Below are 14,304 nucleotides of genomic sequence, written 5' to 3'. Positions count from 1 at the left end.
TTATCTAACCTTATGTCCAGAACCGTGGGTGCAGCCCATCCTTTGCAGCGGTGTCGCCTGATGCCCGTCATCGACCAATGTTCATGAACGTACCTTTCATAGCCATCTCTAGACCTACCCCTCGAGGTGGCGATGATATATCGATGAAAGCATTCGATCCACCCACCACATCGACCTATCCCCGGTGTTCCGGTTGGCCCAGCTGGTTGTGTCTGCCATGGCGTCGTACATATGAACCCTCGAGCGGCCATTGCAGCGGGCACTGTGCTTTTCCCCGCAAGCAACCATGAAGATCTCTTTGGTAATTCTCACGAGCGTGGCTCTCGCCCACGCTGCGACGGTCGACGTCTTCCCTCGTGCGTTTCCCAACGCCCCAGACGGCTATACACCCGCCAACACGACATGCCCGGCTGTCAAACCGAAAGTTCGATCGGCGAGTCGACTCTCGCGCGATGAAACGAAATGGCTCAAGAAACGCCGAAAGGAGACTGTCGACCCGATGAAGGAGTTTCTTGGCCGGCTTGACCTCGGTCCTTTTGACGCAGTGTCGTACATTGATAAGACCGCTAAAAATGTCACCGATCTGCCTAACATCGGCTTTGCAGCCAGTGGTGGCGGTTATCGCGCTATGCTGAACGGCGCAGGGGTCATAAAAGCCTTCGACAATCGCACGGCAAATGCCACTGCAAAGGGCCAGCTCGGCGGGCTGCTGCAGTCGTCGACTTATGTTGCTGGACTGAGTGGTGGTGGCTGGCTCGTTGGCTCCATCTTTGTCAACAACTTCACCACGATTAGCGACTTGCAGAAAGATAAGCGCGTGTGGGACTTACAGACGTCGATCCTGGAAGGACCAAACTCCAAGCATTTCCAATTTCTGTCGTCGGTTAATTACTGGGAGAACATTGATAAGTCGGTCAAGGGCAAGAAGAACGCAGGTTTCGACGTCACCCTGACCGACTACTGGGGTCGCGCTCTCTCCTACCAGCTGGTCAACTCGTCGAAGGACGATGGCGGCCCGAGTTATACCTGGTCGTCCATCGCCCTGGGTGACCACTTTAAGGATGGCGAGATCCCCATGCCACTCCTTGTCGCGGATGGGCGCAGGCCTGGCGAACTACTGGTAGGCAGCAACTCGACCGTGTATGAGTTCAACCCGTGGGAGTTCGGGAGCTGGGATCCCACGATCGCTGGCTTCGCGCCGCTGGAATATCTCGGGTCGAAGTTCGACAACGGGATGTTGAACGACACCTGCGTGCGAGGATTCGACAATGCCGGCTTCGTCATGGGCACCTCGTCCTCCCTATTTAACCAGCTCCTACCGCGCCTGAACAGTACCAGTATGCCAGACATTTTGAAAAAAGCCTTGGAAGACATCCTCAAAGATCTCAGCAGAGACGACGAGGACATCGCTGCTTATGCACCCAACCCTTTCTACAACTACCGCAACTCGACGGCCACCTATGCCACCACAAATGAGCTAGACCTCGTCGACGGCGGCGAAGACGGCCAAAACATCCCGTTGCACCCGCTGATTCAACCAGAGCGCCATGTCGACGTCATCTTCGCCGTGGACTCCTCTGCCGATACCGAGAATAGCTGGCCCAACGGCACCAGCCTGGTGCAAACGTATGAGCGTAGCCTGAACAAGACCGGCATCGCCAACGGGACCGATTTCCCCAGCGTTCCGGACGTGAACACATTCGTCAACCTCGGCTTGAACAACAGACCGACTTTCTTCGGCTGCAACGGCTCCAACTTCACTGGCCCCACTCCCCTGGTGGTCTACCTCCCGAACGCGCCCTATACCGCAGAGTCCAATACGTCCACTTTCCAGTTGTCGTACAAAGACTCGGAGCGAGACAATATTATTACCAACGGTCTGAATGTGGCCACCATGGGCAATTCGTCTCTTGATGCCCAGTGGCCGAGCTGCGTCGGGTGCGCTATCCTGCAACGCTCCACCGCACGCACGGGAACACCACTGCCAGATATTTGCAAGCGTTGCTTTGCGAGGTACTGCTGGAATGGAACTGTCGATAGTCATCCGCCCAAGCCGTACCAGCCCTCGATGAAGTTAGGCTCAGCGGGCTCCGGAAACTCTGCTAGCACTAGCTCAGGGGCAGCTGCAGGTGCGGCGAGCACGGGCAGTGACTTGGTGAGCAGCGCGACGGCGTATGCGGGCGCTGCTACGAGCATCTTGGGAGGTTAGTTTTGCGATTTTATGTAGCTGGCTTTGGAGAATGTATAGTCGTGCGTTTGTTGGTGAGACATGGTCGGGTCCAAGGTTGCTAGGTACGTAGGCCAAAGTGACATGTACATGAATGATTCGCCCAGCGCCCGGTGTTCGCAGGACGCTATTCAAAGTAATGACCGGGGCGAAACAGAAAAGTCCCACTGTTCAAGTAACAAATCACACAAGGAGGCTGCCACTCTGCGGAGTAGGACGACCACGTGGCAGCCTGTTTCTAGAAGTTTTCTGTGCCACGAATCCTGTGCGCTCCACTGATGATCCGAGCCTTCTGGACGATGAGTGGTGGTGTTTGGGCACGGCCCGCAAGGGCCCATGCCGATCGGGCGCGCTGTCGTGCCGTCGCTCCACTTCTAGGATACATAGTCAGTCCCTGGCCCCCCAACAAGCCGTTGCATTCCCACACACGGCGCTCATCAATACCTGCAGAGGAAGGACAACCATGGAAAAGCATTCAACGGGCTCGGGCGTGGGCCAGCACCCGAAACTCCTCACCAGGGACGCTCCCCAGAAGAATAAACGCTTCGAATACTACGAGTCACGGAAACAAATGGCTCATGCGAAACGACGCTCCAAGGAAATAGACCGCTCCCTGAAGGAAGATGCCCGCAAGCGCCGCTCCCAGTACGTCGTCTCCATCGACGGTCTCCATGATTCCGGCCCTCGCTTCGCTCGTCAGCTTCAAATCCTCATCTCACACGGCCTCCCTCGCGACCAGCGCCTCTCCCACAAAGACAATATTCGACGATCTCTACTCCAGGCCCTGTGCAGTGCCGCTACTGCCGCCCGCGATGAAACCAAGTCTCCAATTACCACCATTACCAAGAAAACCGCAGAACAGATTCTCACACAGCTGCCCAATCCCAGCGACCTTGAACCAGGGTGGCGGCCATCCCGCGACACGGTCGCCGCAGCGCTCTCGCTATGGAGCGACGAAGGGTTGCGAGAGACATTAAAGAGCAAACGAGAGCCATGGGTACCAGGAATGGATAGCTACGACAGGTATGCCAAGCCCTTCCCCCCTTACCAGTTGACATAGGTGGTCCCGGAAGGTGTCTAACACGGGCCACGAAGCTCTGTATTTCTCCCCGAAACATGTTACTTCCTCGCCCACGTCGCCCGCATCGCAGAAGCCGCGTACATCCCAACGGATGAGGACGTCATTGCACATCGCACCCACATCCGTCCGAGGGTCCTCGATCTGCTACCCGGGCTGACCATCAACAGCTTGACGTTCCAGCCTGTGTGCATGCGCGATGTATGCAACCCGTCTCGCGGCCGCAACTGGCCGCATCTGTCTGCGATCGATGTTAATTTGTACGTAATTGATTTGAGTTGTTATGGGAGCGATGATCCCGACGGGTCGGTCGGTGGGACGTATCTGCCGTTCAAGGAGGCCCTGGTCACAATAGAAGATATGGCTACCACCCGGATGGAGGGTCCGCGGGTCGTGTTCGTGTTCGTGAACGTGGGGTGGTTCCGAGCAATGCAGGGGCGGGTCCCCTTAAGTAGGTATCTCGATGGATACCGTGGACGAGGCGGCGATGAGGCGGTCGAGTTTCTGGAGGCTCATTGTCGGGGATTAGGCCGGGACTCGAGTCGGAAGCGAAAGGTGGGTGTAGTCTGGATGGAGGATGCGTTGGATACCCGGGGTGTATATAAAGTGATGCAAGAAGTAAAGAGAGAGGTGTCTAAGGAGGAGACGTCATGGAGAAGGAAGTTGAAGATGCAGTGAGGGTGACGTCCAGCTGGTCTCGATGTCACTGGATACAGATTGCCTGAACAGGCATCAGGCAATGAGGCAGTCAGGCACCATCGCGATAAGATAAGATTAGATAAGCCATGGTCTCTTTCTCCCCGCTTGTCACATCATCTTCCCCTCACGAATATCATCCTCCTTCACCCCCGCGCACTATACTCCTATTCCATGAACAAGATTACCATGGGTTCTGTCTCACCGTCGTTTACGGAAATTCCCGTTCTAGACTACGCTCTCTCGACGCAGCCGGCGACGCGTGCCCTCTTCGTCGACCAGCTCCGCAATGCCCTCGTCCACGTGGGCTTCTTCTATCTAGCCAACGCCCCTATATCTCCGCACATCAGGGATGAACTGGTCAAGAAGACAGTGGAGCTATTCGATCTCTCGCCCGAGAAGAAACTTGAAATTGAAATGATCAACAGTAAGCATTTTCTAGGCTATTCGCGCCTCGGTGCGGAGGTTACGGCCCGGAAGTTAGACCATCGCGAGCAGTTTGACGTACGCCCAGCCTTACACTGACTTGATGGTCTGAGTCTGTACTGATTGAATACACAGTTTGCCACGGAGCTCCCTGTCCCAGGGCCAGACGAACCCGCGTATAGGAATATTCGCGGCCCAAACCAGGTACGTTGCCGTATCCCCATCGCGGATATTAAAGACCGACGGCGAACAAACAACATAGTGGCCCGATGAATCCGCTATTCCCGGTTTCCGACAAACAATTGAGGGCTATCTTGCAGAGCTCCGTCCCGTGTCCGATGCATTCGAGGAGCTCATCGCCGAGGCCCTGGGGCTGTCCCCAATAGCGTTAAAACCGTATTTTGACACCCCGCGCCAACACAAACTGAAACTCATCAAGTATCCACGCCCAACCACAGACGATGAGAGTCAAGGCGTAGGTCCACACAAGGACTCGGAATTTCTGACCTTTCTATACCAGCCTACAGCGCACCCGGGCCTGGAGGTCCAGAACAAGAACGGCGAATGGATTCCTGCTCCCCCCATGGACAACACGCTAGTCGTGAATATCGGTCGTGCGTTGAGCGCGATTACGGGGGGCGTGTGCACCGCCACTACACACCGCGTCAGTCTCGCACCGGAGAATTTCGTCGCCGGTGGCAAGGAGCTAGGACCGCGGTTCTCTATCCCCGTCTTTCAGGGTATGAGCTTGGAGCTGTCAGCTGGGGACATCACGCTGGATATTCCGAGTCATATTCGAGATCTGGTCAAAGATGACCGTGTGCGGTCGGATGCGGAGGGCACGTTTAATCAGAAGTTCCATGGGAAGACGGGTGAGGGCACGCTTGTCCATCGGGTGATTAGCCATCAGGATGTAGGGAGACGATGGTATCCGGAGCTGTTGGCCTGGGCGTTAGAACAGCAGAAGTAGTCAACAGTATATAACCAACAATACTGCAACAAGCCTCTAGATATAGATTATCTAAAGGTGTTCTAGACCAAAAATGGACTGTCAAACACGGTCGGAAAATTAAGACGAGCGGAAATGACATCCGACTTGACCGGAATATATTTCTCCGCTAATATTCCATCAATGGCATCAAGGGCATCAACAGCGTCAACCGAGCATTTTATATGAATAAGTATCACCATGATACTTCACAATCACAGAACTTCTACACAGACGAGCAAAACAACAATGTATTACTTTCTTAGGGCGCTAGCAGTGGCACTCCCCCTCGCCCAAGCGGCAGATATATACGTCTCGCCCACCGGCGCAGACACCGCAGCCGGGACAATCGACGCGCCGCTCCAGTCCATCCAAGTTGCAGTCGACCAGGCGACTCCGGGAGACACTATATACCTTCGGAAGGGGACATACGCCCCATCGTCTAACATCCAAATCACGAAGAGCGGCACGGCGTCAGCACCATACACGCTTCGTGCTTACAAAAGCGAAAAGGTGACTATCGACGGGGAGGATCTTCCTGGGTGCGTGAATACCCTTTACCTTCTACAATACTGCCCTACTGACTCAAGGTACAGCACACCCGCCGACCTAGACGCTTCTCTCCCAAACGAAGACCGCGGCATCATCCACGTCCAGGACGCAGAATACTGGGTGATTAGCGATCTCGTCCTCGTGAATGGCCCGTACGGAGTGTATGCGCGCGATGCGTCGAACAACCGCTACGAGAGCCTCGTCACGGCGAATAATTACGAGACCGGGTTCCAGATGCAGGGCGCGTCCGCGAATAACACCGTGCTGTATCTCGACTCGTACGGGAATCGCGATCCGCGCAAGAATGGGGAGAGCGCGGACGGGTTTGCTTGTAAGGAGGGGGAGGGCGAGGGGAATTTGTTGAAGGGGGCGAGGCTGTGGCATAATGTTGATGATGGGTTGGATCTTTGGTTTGTTCTTTCTTTCTATACCCTTCTTGCGCATGTTTGGTCGACCGTTGAGACAGGGCTAATTGCATGTAGGGAGTTCAAGTCGGCTGTGACGATTGAGGATACCATCTCATGGGGGAATGGGTTCAACCGGTATGATCATGCCAAAAATTCCCCTCCTAGTTGCTGTCATCTCAAAGTCATAGACACTGACGTACATAGATGGGATTTCACCCCCTTCGAAGGCGACGGCAACGGCTTCAAGCTCGGCGGGGGCGACGACGCAGACATCGGACCGGCGAACCACGTCATCACGAACTGCTATGCGTTCAACAACGCCAAAGATGGATTCACCGATAATTCACAGCCCGGAGATTTCAAGCTGACGCGCAACACCGCATGGAATAATGCTAAGGTAGGGTTCAAATTTGGGACGGCTGTAGCTACACTGACTGGGAACGTCGCGGCCGTCAATGGGGAGAAGCCGACGTCGTTGAGTGACGGGCAGGTTTCCCAGGGCAACTCCTGGGATGGAAGTGCAAACTGGGGCAATAGCAGTTTCGTCACAGTAGACAGCGAGCTGGTGAAGGGGGCTCGAGACGCGGATGGCAAGATCGCCAGCAGCCCGTTCTTGGTGCCGGCATCTGGGGAGGAGATTGGGGCTCGGACAGATTGGGCTTAATCGGAGATATTGTGGCTTGGGACATGTCATAGCGAATGGGATGGGTTATTTATCCTTCAGTGATCTTGCATATGCGGGGTACGGGGCTCAGTCTGTCAGGCGTACTGCGCCCTGCATGATCTGTCCATGTGGTGATGGTCTCGTGGGACTCCTTGGTGTTTTGGCCAGTAGTTGAAAAAAAGCAGCCACTGGATCTGGTGACATATAACCGTAATTTCCTGGAGGATTGATTATAACGACCATTTTGCCAGGGAGAGTGGCTCTTTCTATACTACACTCACCTATTTGAATTCTAGTTGTCATCTACGTATATTTACCCATATTTCGCTTTCTTCTATGATCCCTGCATTCCATTAGTCCGTTCAGAAACTCTACTATTTCAACTGATATCCTTTAACCACCATGACCCTGACCACACGAGGCAACAAGTTGTCAAGCCCTTCATCTCGGGGGTTTGCACGAAGCCACCAAATTATACGAGCGCCAACCAGCAGAGGTTTTACCGACTATTGAACACTAAAATACCGGATACGACCGTGCAAAGTTCAAGTCTCCCAATGCCCAACAAGGCTGAGTCCTTGGCCGAGGCACGCTAACCTGTGGCTCGGGTGTTTTGACCCAGGCTCGCTATTAATAACCTCGTATTAGCGACTAGTCCCCTAGACTGGGCCAACCACATTCCGGTTTTGCTGCTGATCCTGGTCAAGCGTTTGTGTTGCGAGCCTCATTACAGAATTCTCTGTTGAGGCGCAATTTCAGAGGCGAGGCTGTTCGGCGGCCGTGGAGCCTCACTGGACGGTATATTACGGGCCTGCACCCCGGACGCGACCATGTTTCCCTAAAATTCCACATCTTGGCCTGATCCTGTCCCACAGAGTCTTCAACCCTATCTTCCCTGCGCAAAATGGCTCCACGACGAGGTGGTGGTGGAGGATATTCCTCCGGTTCCCTCAGCGACAGCTGTCCTGGTGGTTTCGAGACCTGGTATTCCCAGGCCTCGATCGCTTTCCCTGCGCTCTACTGCGTGGTTTTTTTGGTGTTTTTCTTTGTGACAGGGCGTCGGGCAAGGAAGGCAAAGGCTAGTGGTCTGGCCCAATTTCTGACATATCTGTCTCTCACCTTCGCTTTCGTGTATGCATCCCCACCGAGTTTCCCTTGGATCAAAGGACTAACCTCTGTAGCCACGTGGTCCTGCAAATTGTCCTCATCGCCCTGAGGCAATGCCGCCGCATTGACTCCATCAACTACATGGCCGGCTCGATAGCCAGTACTTGGATGATTTCGTTGATGTTTTACTCTCTCTTCGTGCTCATCCTCGCTCCCATATGCAACCGAGTGAACAACGGGTCCCCCCCCGTCAAGATTGTCAGCATCATATTTCTGGCATTGCTGGGTGTCGTTATGATCGTCTACCTGTCCATCAACACCCGGCTCTTCCATGGTGAGATGACCGGTGACCACGACGTGGAGATCGAACTCCTCGTCCATAGTGTACGACTTGGTACAGCTTACAATGCGGTCGAGCTGGTCGCGATGCTCGTTGCCGCAGGGCTAATCCTGTCCGCGATGTCTCGCGCCGCCCATCTGCGCGCCAAGGTACGTCAGCTCCCAGCATCGCAGTGGAAGAGACTTTGTTAACCAGATTGATTTCAGCCCATCTTCATCTCCCTGGTCGCTCTTGTCGTGTCCGCCGTCGGCGTCGGCGCCATCAACTTGGCAACCAACATCACCAACAACTACACCCGGAGCTATTATTGGACCGAATCGGCTGTTGCATCGTACATGGCTCAGGTGTTTCTCCAATATTTCTTCTACTCGTGCGCGTTGCTGAGCGCGGTCTACGTGTGGTCGTCGGATCAGCTCGATGGTGCGCGGTTCAGCGTGCCTCCTCCGCCCCATCCTCCTCAGTATCCCGGGGACATGCGGGGTGTCTAAGGGCACTTCCATTTAGAGCATATTTTCCTTTATCTTTGATTTGTTTCTCTGCCTATACCCCATATGCATGAGGACATGTGATTTTGTCCACGATTTACGTATCTGTTTAATTAATTCAATAATATAGACACTGACATTTAATATATTGTGTTCTTAAACCCTACCCTACGACACGTGCGAGACGTACTATCATGTGGTAGGAAGAGATGTACTGTTGTGGCAATTGTCAAGGTATCTTGGTGCAGTGGCTGTCATGTACCAAATATATATATCCACACCACTTCACACACTGACCCTACTGTATGTCCTACTTTCTTTGCCCCACCATCAGAAACAACGCCCTTCAAACGCGATTGGATCCACGATGACATGCCATACAATTTAGCTGAGCTCGCAAATCTTTTCCGATGGCCGCTACAGACGGGCATCCATCCCCGTAACGCCCCTGCTCACATGACGAGACGAACCTTTATGTTCCAACTTCTTTCCCAGCAAGACAGTAAATAAATCGCTCAATCCTACCAGCCTGAAAACAGCCACCTCGTTTTTCTACGGTGATATGGGATGCTTCATCGCTATCTGCAGAACCTGGTCGCGCATGACCCACCACGAGGCACCATCTCTACCCCTCTCACGGCTTTGTTCGGAGGCTCTTCCAGTGGTGGAGTTCAGTTACGGAGCTGCCGGAGATCGTCTATGGGGTATTTGCATATGTGCAGTCACCACATATCATTGTGATGGATTTCGGCCTCAGTTGGAGTCCGATAGCATGGAGCTATCTTGAATTGATGGAGTAGGTCCACTTTGTGAGGAGGTGTGTGGAGCATACATGATATACTAGTGGCAATGCTTTCTGTGGTTGTTCTGGACTGTTGATGCGCAATATTTACTCTAGATAATTAGTTCCATCTCCATGACCAGGAAAGTGAATGCTGTGCGCCTGAACCCTTGGCCAAGCTTGCTGCCTGTTGCGGTCGACCACCGCGTGTATTGGACTCTGTAGGAACCCACACCTGCGCTGCAGGCAGGGTATGTGCATTGGTTCGAAAAGCCTGCATATTTTCGGAAAAGTGGAATGGGATGGTGCCCTTCGTATTGACCGATGAAAGGTGGAATGTGTGATAAGGCAAGATACTGGCTGTTTATTTTACTGTATATGGTAGGAGCATATGACAGCCTGCAGAATCCTGTTTCATCCTTGTTGTTTTTGCTGCGTTAGGGCTGGCTGTCACTATTCACATGGAATGTGATTCGTTAGAGAGGTGAGGGGAAATCTAATTCTGCAGATCAGAGCTCATCGTCTGCTGTCAACGGCCATGCTTGGCTCCGACTAGCTGCATTCATATGTGATTAGCGTCTGGCAGAGTTAAGGGCTGCTGACGAAATTCAGATCATCCTACTCGGGGGAAAAAGAGCAAAGGAGACAAGACATACGGACAAGGTGACAAAAGTAAGTCTTTCAGCCCGAGTAGTCAAATCGAACCAAACTACTACGGTCACGATACCAGCCAAGCCCTAATTTCCCTCTGGATGAAGATGGACTTCTGGGGTAAATCTTTGCCAACTACGTTAGTTTAATCCTGTGCCCGGCTTGTCCACTTATATTGTCTATCAGTCTCCACGCATCACACGCAGCCATAGTAATAAAAACAAACATCGATAGAATGCCCCTGATTGGAAGTAACAGCAAATCAGTGACGAATCCGCAATTTTAACAGGGCTCCCTCCACCAGCCATGCGAAGCAAGTAGAACAAGCTAAAAAAACCTGGACTGCCGATTCTTGACGAACCAGAACCTCTCATACTTCTATTTCTGCATGCCGAGGGATACTACATCCGCAAAGGGTAAACACCCCGTCCGCCCCGTTATTCCCCACAGCGGCCCGGACCCGCATCCGCACCTGTCAAACCGGTCTGGGCCTGAGGGGTATGCAGATGTGATATACCATTTCTGTCCTAGAACAATTCCATCGTATAGATGGATACGGAGTCGTCGCTAGTACAAGAGAGGTCCCATGAACTAAGCGATGGAGATGGGCTGGTCTTCGCCATTGGCTTGGACGGGGTACACGCGATAGCGCTGCTCTTTGTCGGGGAACTGCTAGGAGGAGCGGGGCATGTTTCCCCTCATTGAGAGCCTCGATGAGGTGGTATATATATACCACGTTATTCTGCCATGTGCGTTTCCGAGACAAGGGACATCACATCGAGAAAAAAAGCCACTGATAATGGACATCCCGCGCGTGTGGATCGCGGCCATCGGCCTCGGCACGTTCTTGTTCGCAAGGGCGGTTTATCGAGTCTTCTTTCATCCCCTCCGCAAGGTCCCAGGCCCTACCCTTGCGGCTGCTTCCTATCTCTACGAATTCTACTACGATGTTGTTCTCGGAGGACGCTACATCTTTCAGATCGAGAAGTTGCATCAGACATATGGTAGGTGTGTCCATGGACCGTCCCTGGATAGAACTAACCGGTTCTGATGACTAGGCCCCATTATCCGCATCAACCCCCACGAGATTCACGTCAGTGACCCTCATTTTTACGATCAGATCTATGCCCATAGCTCGCACCGTCGAGATAAGGATCCCTGGGTCGTCAACGGGTTCGCGGCCCCCCACTCGATGGTGAGCACGGTGGGCCACGACCATCACCGCTTCCGCCGGAACATCCTGAACAGCTTTTTCTCGAAGAAGCGTGTTCTCGAGCTAGAGTCGCTCGTCGAGACCAAGATCAATCACTTGATGGAACGATTTGAGGAGTTCCGCCGCGAAGACAAGGTCGTCCAACTCGACGACGCCTTCGCGGCCCTCACAGCCGACGTCATCACCTACTACTCCTACGGCAAAAACTGGGGCTTCCTTGACGACAAGACCTTCCGCTCCGACATTCGAGTCACGGTGGGCGAGCTCACAACCATGTGGCATTTTTCGCGCTTCTTCGGCTGGGTCATGAGCGCTATATTGTCGTTACCGCCCTCCGTTATGTGCTGGGTCATGCCGGGCAAGGCCATCCTCTTCGACTTCCAGAAGTCTATCTTCGAGCACTCGGCTGACAGCATGCGCCCGGGCCTCGGCAAGGGCGTCGGTCGAAACATCTTCAGCAAGCTGGCGGATCCGTCCTTGCCGGCTGCGGAGAGATCGCTGGCGCGGCTGCAGCAGGAGGGGCTTGTCGTTCTCATGGCCGGGACAGAGACAACGGGGCGTGTGCTCAGCGTGGGCACCTTCCATCTATCGCAGGATAAGGAGTTTAGGGAGAAATTGCGGGAGGAGTTGAGACAATCTGGCGCGAAGAGCTGGACGGAACTGGAAAAGCTGCCCCTTCTGGTGAGTCTGCCTCCTAACCTACCGTGCGGCCCTCTACTAAGTGTACCAGACTGCGTTCATCAACGAAGCGCTCCGAGTTAGTATCGGTCTGACGGCTCGCTTACCGAGGTCGGCGCCTACTGAAACCCTCATGTACAAGGACATTGCGATTGCGCCGGGGGTAAGTAGTCATGTCGCGCTTGTCAACGACGAAGAATAATCTGCTAACGGTTAGAGTAGACGTCCATGTCAAGCTCCACCTACATCATCCATCGCGACCCAACTCTTTTCCCCGATCCAGATCGATTTTACCCTCAACGGTGGATCGAGGCCTCGGAGCGGAACTTCAATCTGACCAAGTATCTCGCTACGTTCACTCGGGGCAGCAGAGCTTGTATTGGAATGAAGTAAGTCTTGTTCCCTCATAGATTGCCCCGTGTCCGCGTTCTAACCCTTCCAGTCTCGCGTATATGGAATTGTACATGACCTTTGCCGAGTTAGTCCGCCGCTTCGACTTCGAGATGTATGACACCACGTATGAAGACGTGCGCGTTATCAAAGATTTTGCGATCGGCTATACGAGAAACGGAGACATGAAGATCCTGGCCAAGGTAGCTAAGGCTTATTGAAGTAATCGTTGGGATTTAGGCTGTGCTTGATTTGCTGTCGGAATGTGTTAGTCGATGGTGGTATATTGGTTGGGTGAACGGGTGCTACATTCGGGGTCACGAACAAGGTATCTCATTAATTCAATCTAGTCATTACTCGTGTCATACAGATACAAAACATTCATCTAGTCGTAAAGTGCTGTGGCAACTCTTCCATCACAATACCCCACCTGTGATATATGGCGGTGATTGGCGTGCCCTAGTCTGTTTATCGCCTCGTTGCTCGCCGTTTTGAAATGTGTCTGACCGTGGCTGGTTGGTTGTCTTCCGGCACGTGTGCTCGTTTCCTACAGTTCCTGGCGAAACAATCCCCACCATCGAGGTCGAAGGAATTGTTCAGGCTGGCGGGACTAGACGCCACTAGTATGGAGGTGAGCCGCGCAGCGAAGGTGTCATAAGGCTTGTATGGGAGTTTTATCCTCCTGACAGTGGGCCATTCCACGGAAGTATTGGCATGCGTCGGATCTCTCAGCACATCCAATAGCTCGGTGGTAATTCCAGCCTCATAGAACACGATGTATTCCCGATTTAAAACGTTAGTAACGAGAAGACGTGACTAGAGACAGATTAGCGATTTGAATGGAGATAGTAGCTAACGCGATTGACGAGACATACAGTGTAAGTGGTTGGCTTGGTCAGATTCAGCGTACGATCCTGGTGCTGGGCAAGTGCCAACAAGTGACACACGAAATAGGGATCTTCGGTCCAGTCCTGTGGGCTGGTCTGGGCCAGACGTTTGTTACAAATCGCGCCGCCGATCCAGTTCAGCGTGCCATTTGGCCCGGGGCAGGGCTCGAACTGTCGTCTGCGATCCCCGTTGACGTCTGTGTAGTGTACGTATCCTACTGGTATTGGTGGGGGAGTGCCATTCGCATTGCTATGGAAGACGATATACCTAGGTCGGTGGACAGGCCCACCATGGAAGTAGAAGGACGGCCCTTTGCTGCCACCGAGCTGTTAGTCAATTATACCAGGAGTGACTATACAATGCATAGGAGTGCTTACCTATGGCGTGCAAAGGGTTTTTCTCTCCCTACTAAAATCCTGATAAGACACTCGCGCTTTATGATGGCGAAGATATCCATAGCGAGTGTCTCCGCATCAGCTGCGGCCTTGGGATGAGACGTCCGCCCAATGCCATCCCCGTTGTCGCGTTGATCCGATTTAGTGTCCGAAGGAGTCGTTGCGACCTCTTCGAATCGACACCCCACTAGCTCGAGATGGCGCGACGTCCATTGAAGAGGGCTCACAAGAAAACCATTGTTTTGGCGCACGATATCGCAAAACGAACCCGGCGCAAAATCCGCCGTCATTATAACATCGATGGCATGCGTGGCGTAAATGTTCTCAGGACTGAGAAG

The 14,304-nt window shown here is 53.3% G+C and overlaps 8 protein-coding genes across 8 annotated transcripts; 7 read left to right on the top strand and 1 right to left on the bottom strand.

Annotated features, from left to right (window-relative positions):
• The first annotated feature begins 200 nt into the window (after window positions 1-200).
• On the top strand, window positions 201-2,243 carry P168DRAFT_259344 (lysophospholipase family protein). The gene has a single exon (XM_024834627.1). It carries the CDS (start codon window positions 287-289, stop codon window positions 2,207-2,209), a length of 1,923 nt encoding a protein of 640 aa, XP_024689329.1. The 5' UTR covers window positions 201-286; the 3' UTR covers window positions 2,210-2,243.
• Window positions 2,244-2,520: 277 nt separating this feature from the next.
• On the top strand, window positions 2,521-3,392 carry P168DRAFT_63829 (uncharacterized protein). The gene has a single exon (XM_024842071.1). It carries the CDS (start codon window positions 2,691-2,693, stop codon window positions 3,285-3,287), a length of 597 nt encoding a protein of 198 aa, XP_024689328.1. The 5' UTR covers window positions 2,521-2,690; the 3' UTR covers window positions 3,288-3,392.
• A 773-nt stretch (window positions 3,393-4,165) lies between these two features.
• Window positions 4,166-5,426, top strand: P168DRAFT_293169 (isopenicillin N synthase family dioxygenase). The gene is made up of 3 exons (XM_024837749.1): window positions 4,166-4,505; window positions 4,563-4,631; window positions 4,690-5,426. The coding sequence occupies exons 1-3, from the start codon at window positions 4,191-4,193 to the stop codon at window positions 5,395-5,397; spliced, it is 1,092 nt and encodes a 363-aa protein (XP_024689327.1). The 5' UTR covers window positions 4,166-4,190; the 3' UTR covers window positions 5,398-5,426.
• Window positions 5,427-5,664: 238 nt separating this feature from the next.
• Window positions 5,665-7,038, top strand: P168DRAFT_284902 (putative pectate lyase; the record flags this gene model as incomplete). Its single annotated transcript, XM_024836167.1, has 4 exons — window positions 5,665-5,957; window positions 6,012-6,377; window positions 6,450-6,509; window positions 6,579-7,038. 4 exons carry the CDS (start codon window positions 5,665-5,667, stop codon window positions 7,036-7,038), a joined length of 1,179 nt encoding a protein of 392 aa, XP_024689326.1.
• An 858-nt stretch (window positions 7,039-7,896) lies between these two features.
• On the top strand, window positions 7,897-9,093 carry P168DRAFT_307197 (uncharacterized protein). The gene is made up of 3 exons (XM_024839086.1): window positions 7,897-8,169; window positions 8,220-8,634; window positions 8,692-9,093. The coding sequence occupies exons 1-3, from the start codon at window positions 7,943-7,945 to the stop codon at window positions 8,971-8,973; spliced, it is 924 nt and encodes a 307-aa protein (XP_024689325.1). The 5' UTR covers window positions 7,897-7,942; the 3' UTR covers window positions 8,974-9,093.
• Window positions 9,094-9,342: 249 nt separating this feature from the next.
• On the top strand, window positions 9,343-10,526 carry P168DRAFT_284900 (uncharacterized protein; the record flags this gene model as incomplete). Its single annotated transcript, XM_024836166.1, has 6 exons — window positions 9,343-9,472; window positions 9,510-9,674; window positions 9,771-9,787; window positions 9,877-10,002; window positions 10,364-10,423; window positions 10,482-10,526. 6 exons carry the CDS (start codon window positions 9,343-9,345, stop codon window positions 10,524-10,526), a joined length of 543 nt encoding a protein of 180 aa, XP_024689324.1.
• A 675-nt stretch (window positions 10,527-11,201) lies between these two features.
• On the top strand, window positions 11,202-12,904 carry P168DRAFT_243359 (cytochrome P450; the record flags this gene model as incomplete). Its single annotated transcript, XM_024833857.1, has 5 exons — window positions 11,202-11,406; window positions 11,461-12,296; window positions 12,346-12,456; window positions 12,516-12,682; window positions 12,736-12,904. The coding sequence occupies 5 exons, from the start codon at window positions 11,202-11,204 to the stop codon at window positions 12,902-12,904; spliced, it is 1,488 nt and encodes a 495-aa protein (XP_024689323.1).
• Window positions 12,905-13,026: 122 nt separating this feature from the next.
• Window positions 13,027-14,280, bottom strand: P168DRAFT_307196 (uncharacterized protein). Its single transcript, XM_024839085.1, has 3 exons — window positions 13,949-14,280; window positions 13,559-13,886; window positions 13,027-13,499 (listed from the first exon to the last, which is right to left on the bottom strand). Exons 1-3 carry the CDS (start codon window positions 14,254-14,256, stop codon window positions 13,152-13,154), a joined length of 984 nt encoding a protein of 327 aa, XP_024689322.1. The 5' UTR covers window positions 14,257-14,280; the 3' UTR covers window positions 13,027-13,151.
• Window positions 14,281-14,304: the final 24 nt, after the last annotated feature.

This window comes from Aspergillus campestris (assembly GCF_002847485.1).
Source record: "Aspergillus campestris IBT 28561 chromosome Unknown P168scaffold_13, whole genome shotgun sequence".
Taxonomy (NCBI): domain Eukaryota; kingdom Fungi; phylum Ascomycota; class Eurotiomycetes; order Eurotiales; family Aspergillaceae; genus Aspergillus; species Aspergillus campestris.
This window is presented reverse-complemented; position numbering and strand designations above follow the sequence as displayed.